This window comes from Vombatus ursinus, unplaced genomic scaffold (assembly GCF_900497805.2).
Source record: "Vombatus ursinus unplaced genomic scaffold, bare-nosed wombat genome assembly UNPS02009062.1, whole genome shotgun sequence".
Lineage (NCBI taxonomy): Eukaryota > Metazoa > Chordata > Mammalia > Diprotodontia > Vombatidae > Vombatus > Vombatus ursinus.
In genome coordinates this window covers 21,497,788-21,514,970 of record NW_020948840.1, presented here as the reverse complement: position 1 = coordinate 21,514,970, position 17,183 = coordinate 21,497,788, and the positions used below count along the sequence as shown (strand labels likewise).

Genomic DNA, 17,183 nt, shown 5'->3' with positions numbered 1-17,183 from the left:
AATAAGAGAATATATGAAGTACATACAGTCTATATACATATATTTATTGCAAATACTTAAAATTCTTATGTAAAATGATTTTCTATATTATTTGTGAAAAAATATGAATGGTGTCGACACCAACTTCTCTGTACATACCCTCAATTCCAATGTTAACAATTCCTTTAAAAAGGCAAAAGACACTAACGTTTAGCATGTACTAAACCAGTTTGTACAAACCTTATAGCCAGGAGGAAAAAAATAGCTTGTGGTAAACAATGTCAAATTTATTTTGAAATAAAAAACAAACCCCAGAACTATCCCCTTTACTTATTGCATTATATGGAAATAATCCGAGTGCCTTTCAGTCACTTCCTTGGAGAGTGGTGCCTCTGCGGAGGCCCCGAACCCAACATACCCTGTATCAGAAATTCACAAGTCTTCTGCTGTCAATTTACTTTTTACAGATATTAAAATATATATTACTTAAAATATATTATTGGAAAGCTTTTTTTAAACTGATCTTCAATATTTGTATCAAATGTATAGGATTAATAAAAATAAAGTAACCAAGAATCTCTGAAGGTATTATTTCAATCTTAGCAAATATCCCTGTTGCTTCCCTCCAACAGGTTTAGGTAGGAAAAAATCCCTGCCTAGCATGTGTCCCAAAGTCTTTCTGGACTCTTCAAATGCCCAAGCTGAAGCCTACCCCCTGGGCCAAGTTTTAGCCCAAGTGTTTTGTACAGCTACGTAATAGGGCAGAATCAAGACCTTTTCTATTTTTGCATCATGGGAAAACTGGTAAGGTTTACTTTATATATGAGAGCCAGACACAAGCAAGATACTGATGCTACTCACTGTCAGTGAAGCCTTCAAAACACCTAGTTAACATGAGTCCCTTAAGACCCCTCCATTTTGGTAACCACATTCAATAAGACCCTAACCAGAGAGCTCTTTCATGGTCCTGAAGGTGGTAAAATGCAATAATAGCCAGTTAGGCATTTAATAGCACTAACATGTTATTCTTAATGGCTAAAGCCAGGTGATTAACAATGTATTGATTAAAACCCTTACCTGGCAGATTTGGTCTTACCCTGAATGGTTATTTAAATTTGAGAAATAAGTTTCAAAACATCTCTCAGCCTGCAGAAAATGTTACCAGCTCTTACTAAGGATGCTCAATCTGATAGCAAAGAGCATCAGTAACTTGAGCATGTGGATGGAGGGGGAGGAGGACAGAGAACCTGGGGCATGTTTATTTGGTTTTCTATTCTTATTGACTAGATGGTGTGGTTTTTATAACTAGCACAATTTCAAATTCAAAGAACATTTTATAACAAATAATTCAGAACACACATAATTTAAGACCTGGAGATACTGTATTATTAATGCTATTTCCCTGCAGAAGAACCTGTACCGGAAGGCATCCGAAGGATAGAGAGGGGTGTATCTGAAGCATGCCCACTAGGGATGCAACACCCAATTAAAGTCAATGGGAGTAGTGCAATTTAACTCTATTCTATAAGAACGCTTAGCACTTTCCTTGAAAATACTTCAAGTTGAATAGGAAGGAAGATAGGAAAAAAAAAAAAATATATATATATATATATATAAAACTAAAACCAAAACCAGAACCCTCAGAAGATATGGGAAAACCAGTATCTACTGATAATGTTCCAATAGGTTTTCATCTCCAACTGCTTCATTTTTCAAGACTAATACCAAGTTCAAAAGTATTTTTTGCTTTTGTTGTTTAATATGCAAGACATGACTTCCCACTTGAACAATGCATTGCTATTTTCCAACAAAAAATGTGAAAGTGGATGTGACCTACACCCTCTGGTCTCCTTGTAGTTCACATATGATCCTCAACAACAGAGACATGGACTAAATCCTTTTTATAAGCTGTGACAGTCTGAGAAGACAGGGCAGGAATGCACTCAAACACTACATTGTGGGGGAAATGTACAAATCTATTTCTTGGTTTTTTGTTTTAACAAATTTTGAAAATTAGGAGCTTTAGTTTGCTTACATGTTACAGCATCTAGTGAAGAGTTTAACATTAAAAATCTTTTTATTTTTAACACCATAGTCAATATGAATTAAGAGACAAGATAGATTGGCCTTGTGATGGCCTGAAGTTTTCCTTCCTCTGTAGCTAAGTCATTTGTCTATCCCTAGATTTAAGGATCAACCAGAACTTTCCTTGAACCATATGCTGACGATCCCCCTAGACTACTAGCATGAGGAAGGGAAGTAGAGAGACAGAGAATGAAGTTACCCACCAGCAGGCCAAATTCTTCGCCACTTAGAACCTCCTCAAGTTGCCCAGAGCATTTCTACCTGCAGGTAGAAAGAGAGCAGAACAAACCCATAGCCTGACCTTCTGCTGTGTGAGCTAATTGGAGCAGCTGCTGCCAGCCTTGGGATTCCTGCAGTCTTTCCTCTTCTTGACTATATGTGCATAGTGGTCAACAATGGAAAAATATCATGCCAGCCGGAGCATGAGTTTCAGACAGTCCTATGACTGCATCAGGCCACAAGTAGGAAAGACCACTAATGGGGATGTAAATCTTATACAAAGTTTGGAATGGGGCTCGAGGAGGGGGGGGTGGGGACTGTCGAGATTGTGTAGTTTAAGAAAACAATGACAAGGGGGGAGAAAGAGTAAAATGGGAAAGGATCAAGTAACACTAAATAGGTATCTCTTGCTATCTCCTATTCTGGAATGTAATTCAATTTTTAGGTTCTAAAATGTTTTGGATTTCAGAAATGCCATGCCCTGAATGTAACTAGTTGTATTTGTCTGCTGCACTGGTAATTCTATTTTATACACTTGAAATTAGGCCTTGTACTCGACATGACAATTTTTGCAAATCAAGGCCACCCCAACTTTACTAAGTAATTCTGGTTGCTGTCCTATCACTAAGCCAATGATAACCTCCAATCCCAGGTAGCCAGGGTGCAGACCTCTATTCTAGTTTTGTACTCCCAGGTGAATCTGCTGTTTCTCCCTTGCTCATTCTTAGACATCATTACTCTTAGGCTTTCCAGAGCAGACATAGACAAACTGAGGGTTTGGAATTTTCAAAAATATGAAAAGTGCCTGACTTGTGTTTTAAAAAATATATATACATATATAAATTTAAAAATATATAAATTATTAGCCTAGTACATGCCCCACAGTGTCCTGTCAGGCCAAAACGAGTGTAACAGAAACTGCAACTGTGGCATTACTCACTTATCCTATCTAAGTACTGTCTGCTTAGCACTGAGTGTCTGGTTGAAGATAGATGAGGCTATTTCAAGGCTAGTGTTAAAACCGAGCAAGTTTTTGCTCTTCCATGTGCCCCCACAATTTCAAACATACCCAAAAGGAAACATAGCCCAAGTTCTATTACTGTCTTTTTTCTTTTTTTTTTTCTTTCTTTCTTCTTTTTTTTTTTTTTTTAAATATCTGCTGCTGAACTACTCAAGAATTCCCAGGAGTAACTAAGTGCTCATTATTATTGCTGGAATCACTGCCCTACCCAAGCTAGTAGGCAGTCAGGCTGAGGTGCTGCACCCTTCCTACAATACCCTGTCTCAGGGCACGCAGGTAGGGTTGGGAGAATGGCAAGTATCCACAAGCATAGTGCTCAGATGCCACATAGCTTCTGGAGAGACTAGGAGCAGAAGCAGGTCAGAGCTGGTGGAAAAAAGGTTTGCAATCCTCTTTGTGAAATTAATGCCTTAGCAATGTCCAAACTGAGCAAGACTCTCCCTTAGATAAAGAGACTAAGTATGCCCTGTGCCCAAATCCTTCAAAGAGGCCAAGTAATTTCTCCAACCAGAATTTCAAGGCCTTCATTAGGATGGAGAGCCACTACCTTTGGCCCTTCCCTCTACCTTCTTTTCTTAGCCTGACTCACAGGGGAGAGGTTGGAAAGGAAGTGGCTCTGTTCTTTCAGGTTAGCAAGCTTTTCTGAGTCATGTGAACTGGAACCAAAGCATAAGTCCACAGTAATACATTATCTCCTAAACACTTGGAAAAATAATTTTTAAACAAAATAATGTGACATATTTTACATGATTTTATAAGTGCAAACTTGTCACAATTCACAAAGTCTTGCTTGACTTAGACTTACTGTACAACAAGGTGCTCTTCCATTAAAAGGTAAAAACTGTGTTTTGTATTCCTGATTACGTAACATTTATCTCTTGAGTAAGACAACCGAAATTAGTTCTTTCTTCCTGTGATTCCAAAAGAAGGACCTATACATACTTGTGTCTCCCTATATACTTGCCTATCCACTTTTTTCTCTAGGGTCTCTCTCATTTTCTGCTCTTCCATTGTCTCTCACCGGACCACAAGGCAGGAGACACACAGTTTCGAGGGGCCAATGCAATCATCATGGCAGAAGGCACCACAGCCTTTGCACATGATCATGGCTTTCAACCTGCAATAGCATTTGGAAGGCGAGTCTTCCACACTGTTTTCTTCAGGGAAGGCCTGCACAGGGAGGGTCTGTCCATGGCTACTGGGGTTCATTGCCTGGCTAGCAGGGATGGTGGTGACTGTCACCGAGAAGGACATGACATCCCCCATGTTGCTAGACACCTGATTACAGTCAGGCATTCCTGACACAGCAGAGCTGTGGTCCACATCAGAAGAAGTAGAGACATTGATCATGCCTCTATAGCTGGGCCCAAGCTGCCGTGGTGGGCTTCCATAAAGCTTTGGGGTTTGCAGTGGTGGAAGGAGCAGAGGCTGACGTGTAGGGCTGTCTGTAGGGAGAGGAAGAGTACCATATAGCTCAGGGCTACTATTTATCATCTTTCCCCTCATTGCATGGGCCATTCGTTCCTGAGCTGCCTGAAGGAAATCTCTGGCCAGGGTGTTTCCATCAAATACTTGACCTGTAGGGAAGAGGTGGAAATTCTCCTTGCTGACAGTGGCATGACCCATCACTGGTGCTTCAGCTTTCATATTCTTGTTGGTTAGAGTGTCATATGTCGATAGGGTATCTCTGCTATAGACTCCTGGGCCTCCTTCGCACTTCCCAGAAACCTGGGAAGGTGAGGGCTCCTCCTTCACTAGAATCTGTTCCTCTTCATCATCTGTACTCTCTTCATCAGTCTCATCTTCATCTTTACTGCTGCTGCCATCTGCTAGAGCCCCTTTGTAATCTTGGTTTTCCATTTTAAAGGCCTCAGGAGGACTGTTCAAACAAAAACGATCCTCAGAATTCATGGACTGGGCTCTTTTAAAGCTCTCTGAACCCCGGCCATAGGTGGAAATGTTGAGTAAGTAGTGGCCTGACATGGCAGGCTTGGATGTCCTTCTGCCTGTAAAACCCAGCATAAACCTCTGGCTGGTAGAGATGTCCTCTAATTGGAAACCTGAGTGAGTGAGGCTGAACTGGGTGGGCTGTAAGACTGATAGCAAGTTCTGCCTCTGAACCCTTTTAATGAGTGTCTGGAGAAGATGCTCTTGGGTTGCCTTATTGAGTCCTTCTTGGCAAGGATACTGATCAATGTTAGAGTCCCTCAGGTCCTTTCCTGAGAAGAGGTGGAGGGTCCTTGGGACCTGGGGTAACTGCTTACTCTGATGGATTTTCTCTGACTGAGGCGTAGACAGATAAGACTGTCTCTCACTACCTTCCCCTCTGGCACTAGTTCCTGTAATGCTGGTGTCCCTGGGTGCTGCTGTCCCTTTCTCCTCCTTTGTAACCAATGGAACAGTTTTCATTTCTACTTTGGTGAGAGGCTTAGGCAGTATCTGCTCCAAGGGAACATCTTTGCCTTGGAGCAGCTGGGTGACCAAAGGGTTATTAGCAGGAATACTAGAGCTTGGCCGTGCAGTGGGTCCGCTTGTATTTGAGGAAGCTCCTTGAGCTTTAAGGCTAGAGGTTGGCAAAGTGCTAGAGGATGGAGCTGATACAGTAGGTGCTGCAGGAACACTGGTCTGGGGTGGCAAAGGCTTTTCTAAAGTGGCTGCTATTGGTAAAGTTGTCAAAGAGGAAGGAGCCACCTCCATAGGAGCACTAGGACTTGTTTCTACTACAGCTGCAACACTTACTATGTCTTTCCTAGAACTAGCTCTAGGCTCAACTGTGCATTCTGCTGCAACCTGAGCAGGTGGGGTCCCTGAGGTCAGGGCTGAGCCTGCTGAAGGAGAAGGTGCTTTCTCTTGTTTGAAGTTAGTGGGAACCTGTGAAGGGCGATAGGGAACCGTTCTGTCTGTCCCCAAAGAGGAGTCTGGATCTTCACTCTTCAGCTTCTCTAAAGTTGGGGGGGGTGGGTTAGTGAGGGCTGCTGAGGGGTTACTTGAACATGCTCCACTGACTGCAGATCTGGATGGTAAGGGGGGGGCTTGCTGTAGTTGTGCTCTAGAGACACTGTGAGGTGATGCCGGGCCTGGGGCCTTGGTCTCAACTTGGGATTGAGTCTCTGAACCATCGGGTAAAAGCTCTCTCGTACCTCCCCTGCTTCCAGTTCCTGCCAGTTCCAGTGTGTTCCCTTTTCCAGTTTCACTGGCTCCACCTGATCCTGGCTCCCCTCCTCTTCCTGCTGCTCCTTCTCCTCCCCCTCCGGGGCCAGGACCTGGGATGGTCCCCCCAACAGAGGCAGCTGCAGCTGCGGCAGCGGCGGCGGCAGCAGCTGCCCTCTGGGCTTTGGCCAGCTGGGCTTTTGCTTTGATGTCTGCAAGGGTTCTGGCTCCTTTTCTGTTGGGACTAGTGATAGAGGCTGGAAAACGAACCCTGGGAGAGACCTGTCCTGTAGGAAATGGCACGTGGGAGATTCTGGAGACTGGGATCTGGGGGGAAAAACAAATGAAACGTGACTTAGTTTCCACAGACATTACATAAACAAAACTTACCAGCATTCAAGAGCCATGACCAGAGTTCATTCCATCTTACCAAAACTCCCCTTTCCTCAACATTTATACATCCACCCCCAGAGCCTCAATTTCCTTTAGCCAGCACAGTTTTGGCCACTCTCAATATCTATTCTATGCTGTAAATTTTACTCTAAGTGACGGTTACCTAATTCCTGTTAAATTATGATCTGATAATTAAATGCTCAGTCCCATCTGAGGAGTAAATGCTTGGAATAACCATCAAAACAACAGCTCTTTAATAAGTCTGAGTGGACATCCAGGCTCTAGTAATTACCTACCCCTCTCTATGTACCCACCACTTCCTTTCCTTCCTTACCTTGAGTGGTGGAACTTTCCGCACCTGGACCCTGTCCTCCCTGAGGGGAAAGGGCTGCGGGGAGGCTTGAAGCGGCTGCTGGTGCTGGTGGTTCTCAAGGACGCGAGGCCTTTTCTCCCAGCTCACTGGGGTCTCTTCTTCAGTGAGTGAAGACTTCCTCTTGAGACCTTCTGGGTTCGGATCGCTGTGGTCGGAGGGAGAGGCAACTTTCATGTTGTGCTCCTGAGGACTTTCTTCCATGACTGGTCTTATGACTGGTTTTCCAATTCCTGGGCTCTTTGGTTTGCTTGGAGTCAAAAGAGCTGTGCCTTTGTTTTCCTTTACGATGGGAGCAGCTACAGTGAGATGATTTTCATCTTCAGGCTTTGGCTCAGCAGCGGTTGCTGGCTTCCTTCGGCCTAAGGGGTCCTCATCCTCTGGGCCTGTGATAGGGCCTGTTTTGTCTTGTTCAATGACACTGCTAGTTGAGCAAACGAAAGGCTCCGGGGATCTGGAGGGTTTGGGCAGCACTTCTGTGCTCGCTCCCGATTCTTTCCTTACTGGGGAAAGCAGCAGCACTGGCTTAGACTCTGCTTCTGGGGCCGCCACCACTGTTTTGATGGGAGGTTCATCTGAAGGTGGTGTGGGTTTTGGTTGTTCAGTCAGGGGTTTCTTCATTTTGGGGTCACTGGTAGCACTAGTTAGCTTCCTTGAATCCTCAAGGCTCAACCCAGAACTAAAGAAAGGAAGCAAAAAGGTTTTATTGAGATATCAAGTCTATTTTAATGGTAATACTATAGTCAGTTACCACTTATTTATAGGGTACCAAATGCTCTGGCTAATAGCAATGCTCAAATCCAAAGTGCTCATTTCTATGGTGGCCATGAGGCATCTATAGCTTAAATCTCAGGAAGACTTGGGGAAAGTCTAAAACTTCATGCATGCATGTTTGGGGGGCGGGGGGGGTGCGGAATTGGGATTAGAGAGAGAGGGTGGGGAAGATTCTAGACCACAGCAGACTTGCCCTACTCTTCCCTTACAGAAATGTCCACAGCCAGTGTGGGATGTTTACTCCACCTCCCCTCCTGCCTGCCCCACCCCTAATTCCTAGTCACCCTCTCCCACTTAGGAGACAATTGGAAGCTTGCTCCTGAGCCTTCTTCAAGGACTATAAATCACTCGGGGAAGTGTCTCAGGTATCTGCTGGTGCCTGGAATTCCACAGAATCCTCCTAAAGCACAGACAGCCCTACACAGATAGCTTCAGTGCCTCTTGAATCACCATGATATGCAAACAAATGGGGAGGCCCAAAGTGTGAGTATTCCATGGATATTTCTGCCCTTGTGCGATGTGTTTAATTCAACAAAGATTTATTATGTACCTACTTTAACCAAGGCAGTATACTAGGTGTTGAGCCTACAAATCCAAAAATGAGACAAATACTGACCTCAAGTAAACTTAATGAGTTTACATACATTTTGCTGGATAAGAAGAGGCTGTTATTGCTGTCCTGGAAACCTAAACTATTAGAAAAAGCAAAGGATTGCTGAGCAACCCCAAAGGGACCTAGAATGGTTAATTCTACATCACTGAGATGGACTAGGGAGAAACCATAAAGAGCTCAAAAGTAGTCCTTGTGTAAAAAATGAGACCCCAATCAACAACTGTAATGATAATGTAAGAACAGAGGGAGAATTCCCTTTTCAAGACTGCCATTATATTTTTTTGGTTACAAAAGGCTATTTTATTTCTAGATTCTGATTAATAAGTCTATATGATTTGCTACTTTACTGCCAATTCTAAAATGATTTTGAAAGTAAGACCTTATATTCATCAAAAGTGCCTGGCAATTAGCAAAATAGACAAGGAAGATGGTAGAACAATTACTTTTTACAGGATGGAACAAGTAACACATTCCCTTTTACACAAATAAGGTTGAACTCAATTGAAAAGAAGTGCCTTCTTATAGTATTTTTGTTTGCAAATATAGTATATAACAAATGTGTGTAGATTAATTGTAAGCTTTATGCATAGCTATCTACTACAACAGATATTATCTGTAACAACATTTAACAGTTTTCCAAACGTATTGCTCATTTGAGACTAGTAGGGGGATTGTGTGTGTGTATACACACACACATTTGGGGAGGGGGGGGATTTGGGGGAGAGGTGTGGAAAGGTAGCAAATAACATAGGAAGTGTTTCCTTTAGGAACCTGGAATACAGTTAGTTACAGTGGAAACTACTTTCAGAGTTTATCACAGTAACAGTGGTCTCTTCTTGAAAACAGGATAAATAAGCCCTTCAGTGCTACACACATACATGCTGCAAATAGTTGAGAGTACCTTTTCTGCACACCGTAACAACAGACTTCTTTTATAACAAAGTTTGAAAGGGTATGATATGATAAACTTGAAAGGCTATAAAAGCAGTTCTTGTACAGAATAACCAAACTTCTTCCTGTACAACTGTTGAGTCACCATGCTAATTTGACAAAGACATGATTCAGATATAACACTTTCAGTTGCTAAGGACTGAGAGAAAGTCACACAGAGGATCCTAGTAGAACAGAGAATATTAGGGCTAGAAGGGAATTCAGAGATCATATAGTGCAATTCCTGTTTTTACGGAAGAGAAAACTGAAGCCCAGAAAGATCAAGGGGGCTGGCTCAACCACAGTCCCCAAGCATGTCAGTGGCATAACTCCCCTAGACTAGAATAATATCCTCATGACCCTCTGCCCAGGTCACTTTCCACTGCATTGATGGCTCAGGAGAGGTGTGTGAGGGCAACTATAGATTGTGATGTGATATCAAAGGTTTTCTAAGTACAAACTATAAACAAGCTATTGCACATGATGTTGAATTTTTAGGGATATAGGAATTTGTGGCTATAGTAGTAATTCTGATTTTTCTCCAAGTTTGTTAAAACAAGACTTTCCCTGTGTTTCTATCACTGCTAATAGCAGTCACCATCATCATCACCATACTTTGGAATTATAGAAAATTATTTTGCAGACCTTAAAGCCAATGTGCCAATGTCATATGAAGATTTTAGGCAAGTTTTAAGACTCCACTGAGGCAACTTCCACTCTGGACGACTGACAACTAAGGCAAGAGGTTTTATGATTTTATGAGAAACCATAACACTGAAGAAGTACATAAGTGAATGAACTTTGTGAGATGAGCTTCAACTCTGATATAACTGACACCAAATATCAGTTTTCTCAAGGATTTGTGGGCAAATTGTCTTCTCTCTGTGCACTTACGCTTCTGTGAAAAGTTAAGAGACTCTAGCTACCAACAAAAAAAACATGCTTTTTCTTACCTCTGCCCATAATAGCTCTCAAAGAATTGTTCCTTCCATGGCTCCACTTTTTTCTCTTTCTCAATTTCTTGTCTTATTCTCACCTGCATTTCAGGTGTGAATTCACCTATAATGTATAAAAAGAGAAATTAACCAGAAATGACATTATTTGCAACTCCCAGTTCTCACTTAGTACAAGGCCTGGCCTATAATAACAGGTGCCCAACAAACACTTGTTGAATATCTAACAAAGAAATACACTTAAGGAGAATGAACACATGTGACTACGGATAACAAGGTATGGCTGATTTCACTTCCATTGTCCACCACCTCTTTACATAGAAGAGAGAGGCATATTTCATCATCAGTTCTCTAGTACTGAAGTTGGTCATTACATTGATCTGAGTTCTGAAGTCTCTTAGGTCTCTACCAACTTCCAAAAGATGATCATGGCAGGGGTTGCACATAGCACCCTTACCTAGATTTAGAGATATAGGTCAGGCCACCCTACCCCCAACCCAGAACCAATTCCCCCACTGTCTAGAGTGCCAAAATTGGAGTATGGAGAAGCTCCTCTCTGTCCTAGTACTGGCCTAGTCATGTCTTTCACATTAAGGAACTAATTTCTTGGAGAAAAAAATTATGGAAAAAAACTCACCTTCTGAAAGTCTTTCCTTCCAGCCTTGAGCAGCTGAAGTGAAAAATTCATTGTTAAGGGCTGAACCATTCAGCTTCATCAAACCATCTGCACCAACCTAAGACAGAGTAATTACGTTTAATTCAACTTAATTAAATTAATGTTTTAGAGTACTTATATGTGTATTTGGGTTGAGTTGGATGAACAATGTCAATTGTCCAGAATATGATAATGCAATTGATGGACAAGTCAGAGTTGGTCCCAGAATTGAAGAAGAGGACAAGATGGCCCCAAGTTTCTCCATGCAACAAAGAACCATCTTTTTAATACTAAGACCCTTCAAATGATGTTGTACAGTTGTGAGTAACTGAATACCAAAATTGTAGAATATTTTAAAGTTGCTGATCCCTCAAAGGGCAATGTAGGGGTACATGGTAAGTATAAGTGGGCTGCAATATATTACCAAACAAAATTTGGAGAAAATTATTGCAAAAAAAGTTAGTCATATCATGAGATTGAGGATAATTGATGCATCTTCTTCATGCTCTATTGGTATCCACATAATGTCAAGACATTTACTGAAAGGCCCATGGAGAAATGAATGGAACTTCTGTGAAAGATTTACAAGATGACATGGATAAGAGTTGAAAAGAAAAAATTGGTATATATGGGCTGCCATTCGTACTGCTAGAAAAAATACCTTTTCTAACTTTTCCAGCAAAATGCCTTTTCAATTACTCCCCCCTTTCTCCAATTTCCACTTTTATGTATATACTGGTGATTCCCTGCTGCCTACAAACACGCCCAAGTCTCAAGTTATTATCTTGATTCAACTTACCTCTCTTCAGCCAAACTGCTAGAAAAAGCTACCTACACCTGTTGCTTCAATTTACCTTCCTCTCACTCCTTTTACCATTGCATGCAGTCTGGCTTCTAACCTGATCATTCAACTGAAACTGCTCTCTCCAAAGATACCAATGATCTCTTAATTGCCAAATCTAAGTATTCTGATTATTGGCCACTGCTGACCACTTTCTCCTTTAGGAAACCTTCTCCTCTGTGGATTTTCATACTACTTCTCTGACCTGTCTGACCAATTTTTGGTCTTTTTTGCAGAGTCATCATTAATATCATACCCTTTATATTGTGGGTATGTCCCAGGACTATATCCTGGGTTCTTTCCTCTTCCCTCTCATATACTCTCTTGACAAACGTTTATCACTTCCCATGGGTTTGTCATTTTAAAAAATTAATAATTTTAAAAATTATTTTTATCAATGAGCAATAATTAGCTTTTTATCTCTCACTTGAAAAAAACAAACAGAAAAACCTGTTACAAATATGTACAGTCAAGCAAAAAAAAAATCTCTGCAGTAGCCATGTTACCCACACACACACACATGTATATACATGTGTGTATATACATGTGTATGTGCACATATACATGTATATGTATGTACGCATATGTACCTATTTCTTCTGCACCGAGTTTTCCGCCTTTCTGTAAAGGGTTGGGCAGTATATTACATCTTGATTCTTCTGGAATTGTGTTTGGTCATTATGTTTATCAAAGTTTCTAAGTCTTTCAAAAATGGTTTAATGTGTTCTTGTCCTGTTCACCTGACTCTTTATTACTTTATACAAGTCTTCTCTGAAGCCATCCTCTTCATCATTTCTTATAGCACAGTAGTATTTTATCACCTTTTTTTTTTTTTTTGCTACAACTTGTTCAGCCATCCCCCAATAGATGGGCAAACTTTCAGTTTCCAATTCTTTACCACCACACACAAACAAAAAGGAACCCTCAGAGTTTCTTATTTAGGACTAGGACTAATTCCTCCTTTAACCTACCCTCCCCTCTAATTCCCCCTTATTCCTTTTTCCCTTTCTCTCTTAGTTCTTGAGTGAAATGTATTTCTGCATGTGTATGTGTGTGTCTGTGTGATTCCATCCTTTGATTAGTTCTGATGAGAGTAAATTTCAAACGTTAGTTCCCTTCCCTCTATTATCCTTGTTTACACAGACTTTAATATATGTGTGTACGGGAGATAATATTCTACAACACTGCTCTTCCTTTCCTCCTCTTAGTGTCATCTTCATCTCCCTTTCCACCCTTCTCAGATCATCAATCCATAATAGAACCATTACCAAGTCTTCTGATAGACTCCCTCTTAAACCCCTGATGACAGGAATCAGAATGGATGCGTGTTATCATCTCCCCGTGATAGAATATAACTAGTTTATCCTTGTTTAGTCTCTTAGGATTGTTTGTTCATGCTTACACCTTTTTATATTTCACTTTACTCTTGTGTTTCTGGTTCAAAGTTTCTATACAACTTTGTTCTTTTTTTTTTTTTTAAGGAATGATTTGAAAATCCTCTGGTTTTAGCAAAGATATGTTTCCCCTGTAGCATGACACTCAAATTTTGTCGGGTAAGTTATTCTTGACTGCCTTTCTGGAATACTGTATCACAACTCTGTTTCCTTACAAAAGTATGTGTGAATCTGACTTATGACTCCTCAGTTCTTGAAATATTTCTTTCTGCCTGTCTGTACTATTTTTTTCTTTGACCTACAAACCCTGGATTTTGATTATGACGTTCCTGTGAGTTTTCATTTTGGAGTTTCTTTCAGAAGGTAACCTATGGATGTTTCCAATTTCCACTGTCTTCTGGTTCGAAGAGATCTGGGGAGTTTTCTTTAAAGATTTCTTGAAATATGATGTCTAGGAACTTTCGTTAATTAGGGCTTTTAGGTAGTCCAATGATTCTTAAATTTTTTCTCATCATCATGACTTAACATTTATATGGTGCTTTAAGGTTTGCAGAAATTTACATATATTATTTCATTTTATCCTCACAACAACCCTAAGAGTTAGGTGATATTATTATACCCATTTTATAGATGAGGAAACTGAAGCAGAGGTTAAGTGACTTGCCCAGGGTTATATGGCTAGTAAATATCTGAGAACTGAACTCGGGATTTCCTGACTCCAGGTCCAGTGCTTGATCCATTGCTTCCTTGATCTGTTTTCTAGGTCAGTTTTTTTTTTTTTTTTTTTTTTGCTATGGGATATCTTTTTTTTTTTTCAGCCTTCTGACTTTGTTTTGATATTTGTTGTTCCATGGAGCTTCTTTTTGGTCCGTTTAAATTTTAAGGGAGTTTTATGTTTGGGCAAGGTTTTTACCTTTTATGTCAGGTCCTTAATTTCCTCTCCAATTTTTTCTTTCATATCTCTCATTTCTACTCCAATTTTTTTCCCCATAGTGTTTTCACTTAACAAAACATTTTTTAAAACTCTTAAAAAAAATTTTGCTTCATCTCCTCTAGGAGATCTAGTTGAATTTTTGCCTAAACTGTGCTTTTCTTTGAGGCCTTGCTTATAGATGTTTTAGAGTCATTTTCTTCTGGATTTGTGTCTTGAATATCCCTGTCACCACAATAGCTTTTTGTGGTGGGATTATTTTTTTAGTTTGCTCATTCTTCCAGACTATTTCTTGAGCTAAAGGATGAAAATCCTTGGGATTTTATATTAAGTCTGAGCTCTACATTCTTCTGGAAGGAATGTCTGGGCTAGTCTTACTGCTGTTTTCTCAGTGTTGTTATTCCAGGCTACTCTGCAATCTTTCAGTGTTCCCAAAGTGATCTAATCCAGGGCAGAATTATTACTGCCCCCTGATCCAAGTTGTTCTTGCCTAAAATTTCTCCTCCTTCAAACCACCATCAACAGAGATGCCAAAATAATTTTCTTTGAGTACCAACTTGACCACTCGATAAAATGCAGTGTTTCCCTACTGCTAAATGTAAATTCTCTGTACAGTCAGATTGCATGCCTATAATGCACTCGCTCCTTTTGCCCCTTAAAATCCTTCATTTCCTTCAAGATGCAGCTGAAAGCATCATATTTCACATGAAACCTTTCCTAATCCAATCAAATTTTAGGGCTCTTCTCTAATTACTACACATATATTGGAAGTATGTACATACAATGCATGTATTTCCACACATGTACACGTGTGTATATGCATACCCAATCACACACACATTCTGCACATGCTTAGAAATGTATACGCTATCTCCAACAGAATTTAAGTTTCTTAGTTAAGAGCAGCGATTGCTTTCTTCTCCCCCGCCAATCTTCATAAACCCAGCACCAAGCATAGTGTTTAGCATATAGTAGCACTTAAATGCTTTTCTGAATAATGAGCTAGATCAGAGATCCAAAGTACGTATAAGGTCCTATGAGAGAGCAAGCAAACTAAAACAGAGTGATACAAAAGCACAAATTTGCCACATAAGAATTCACTTTATCTTGAAATGGCTCCAATTATAGCTACTTCAGCTAAGTGAATAAGCCAGCCTTATGTCATTGTTGCTATTTGGCCTTAGTTTTGGAAGAAGACCAATGACATCATAATGTTGGAGTCAGGGTACAGTGTGTTCGGCTATGGCTGAAAGGCCAATACATGTTCGGAAGGTCCTACACAGATCAATACAAGTGGTCGATTAGAACATTTTCAGTGGAAGTGCCTTTGGATTTGTGCAGCTCACATTTCTTTTTTGCTGCTACAATTCTGCTTTGCTAATGGAGAAGAGAGCCTGCTTTCATGGAGGCACGCCATGCTGGACAGTTTCTCATGTCTCACAGTCAACATTAAAGTTCTTTAGAGATACCTTACACTACTTCTTCTGCCCAACATATGAGTGAGTACTTACTACCTTGTGAAAGTTCCCTGTAAAACAGTTCTTTGGATAAGCTTGCATTTGGCATTCGGGCTATGTGGCCAGCCCATTGGAGTTACATGTTAGGGTGAATGTCTCACGGTCTCATGAGAACTCTGTTGAAGGAACTTTCCCATGGGAGTTCTAGCTTCTATCAGTAGAAGCTGAGGGTCACAACTTAGTTGCGTGGCAAAAATAAGAAAGTCCCAGGAGCTCTCCTTTGCTGACATGCAGCTCCCACGGTTGGTTTGGCTCTCCTCTCAATGGGAGATGAGTCCTGACACGAGCTCCAGCAGACCTGATGATTGGCTATCACAGGGGGATCACACTTTGAACATGCATCACTAGGGCCATAAAAGACAGCTAACTACACTCAATAAACGGAGCTTCTGCCACCTTGCTCTCTCCCACCTCATCCATGTGTCTCGGGGTTACAGAGCACTGAGCTGGTCTCACGCTCATCTCTGCAGCGGCCGCGTCAGTTACACTCTCTGCAACAGAGTTTGAATGCTTGGCAGTTCAGCCCTAGGAAGAACCTCAGTGACCAATATCTTTATCTTGTCAGGTAATCTTCAGAATCTTCCTAAGATAATTCAAGTGGAAGCAGTTCAGTTTTCTGGCATGGTGCTGATAAGACTCTTCAGGGTTCAGAGGCATACAACAATATAGTCGGCATAACAGCTCTACAGACTCTCAGTTTGGTAAGCAGCCTGATACCTCTTCTCTCCCACACTTTCTTTAGGAGTCTCCCAAATGGCTGAGTTAACTCTGGCAATACTACATCAACCTTGTCATCTATGTGGATAGCCCTGGAGAGAATAGTGCCAATGTAAGTGAACTTCTCCACAGCACTCTTCATTTGTCAGCCTGACCAAGGCCACTGATACTGTCAGCAGCGAAGGCTTATGGAAGATCATGGTGAAACCAGGTTGCCTGGAGAAGTCTGTCAGTATTACACATCAGCTTCATGATGGCATGCTCACACAGGTTCTAGATGAAGGATGATGCTCTCATGCTTTCCCAGTTACCCATATTGTGAAGCAAGGTTATATGCTTGCTCCCACGCTCTTCTGCATGTTTTCTGAAATGTTGTTAGACACCTTCAACGAGGATGAAAATAGCATCAAGATCAGCTTCCACATGGCTGGTAAATTATTTAACCTGAAAAGGCTATAAAGCCAAGGCCAAAATGGAGGAAGAGCTGATACTTGACTTTTTGTTTGTAGATTACTGTGTACTCAATGCAACCTCTAAGACCGAGATGCAACAGAGTATGGATCAATTCTCTGCCACTTAGGCTAATTTTGGCCTGACAACACCCAGAAAACAGAGGTCCTCCACCAGCCAGCTCCACACCA

The 17,183-nt window shown here is 41.1% G+C and overlaps 1 protein-coding gene across 4 annotated transcripts in view; it reads right to left on the bottom strand.

Moving 5' to 3' along the window:
- Positions 1 to 245: 245 nt before the first annotated feature.
- Positions 246 to 17,183, bottom strand: part of ASXL2 (ASXL transcriptional regulator 2) — a 167,064-nt gene continuing 150,126 nt past the window's right edge. For all 4 annotated transcript variants that reach the window (XM_027850306.1, XM_027850307.1, XM_027850308.1 and 1 more), the window contains 4 exons: positions 11,125 to 11,221; positions 10,488 to 10,593; positions 7,182 to 7,896; positions 246 to 6,781 (listed from right to left, as the gene is read on the bottom strand). In XM_027850306.1, the coding sequence (XP_027706107.1) occupies positions 4,322 to 6,781; positions 7,182 to 7,896; positions 10,488 to 10,593; positions 11,125 to 11,221 (3,378 nt within the window). In that variant the 3' untranslated portion in view covers positions 246 to 4,321. The remainder of the gene's footprint in view (positions 6,782 to 7,181; positions 7,897 to 10,487; positions 10,594 to 11,124; positions 11,222 to 17,183) is intronic.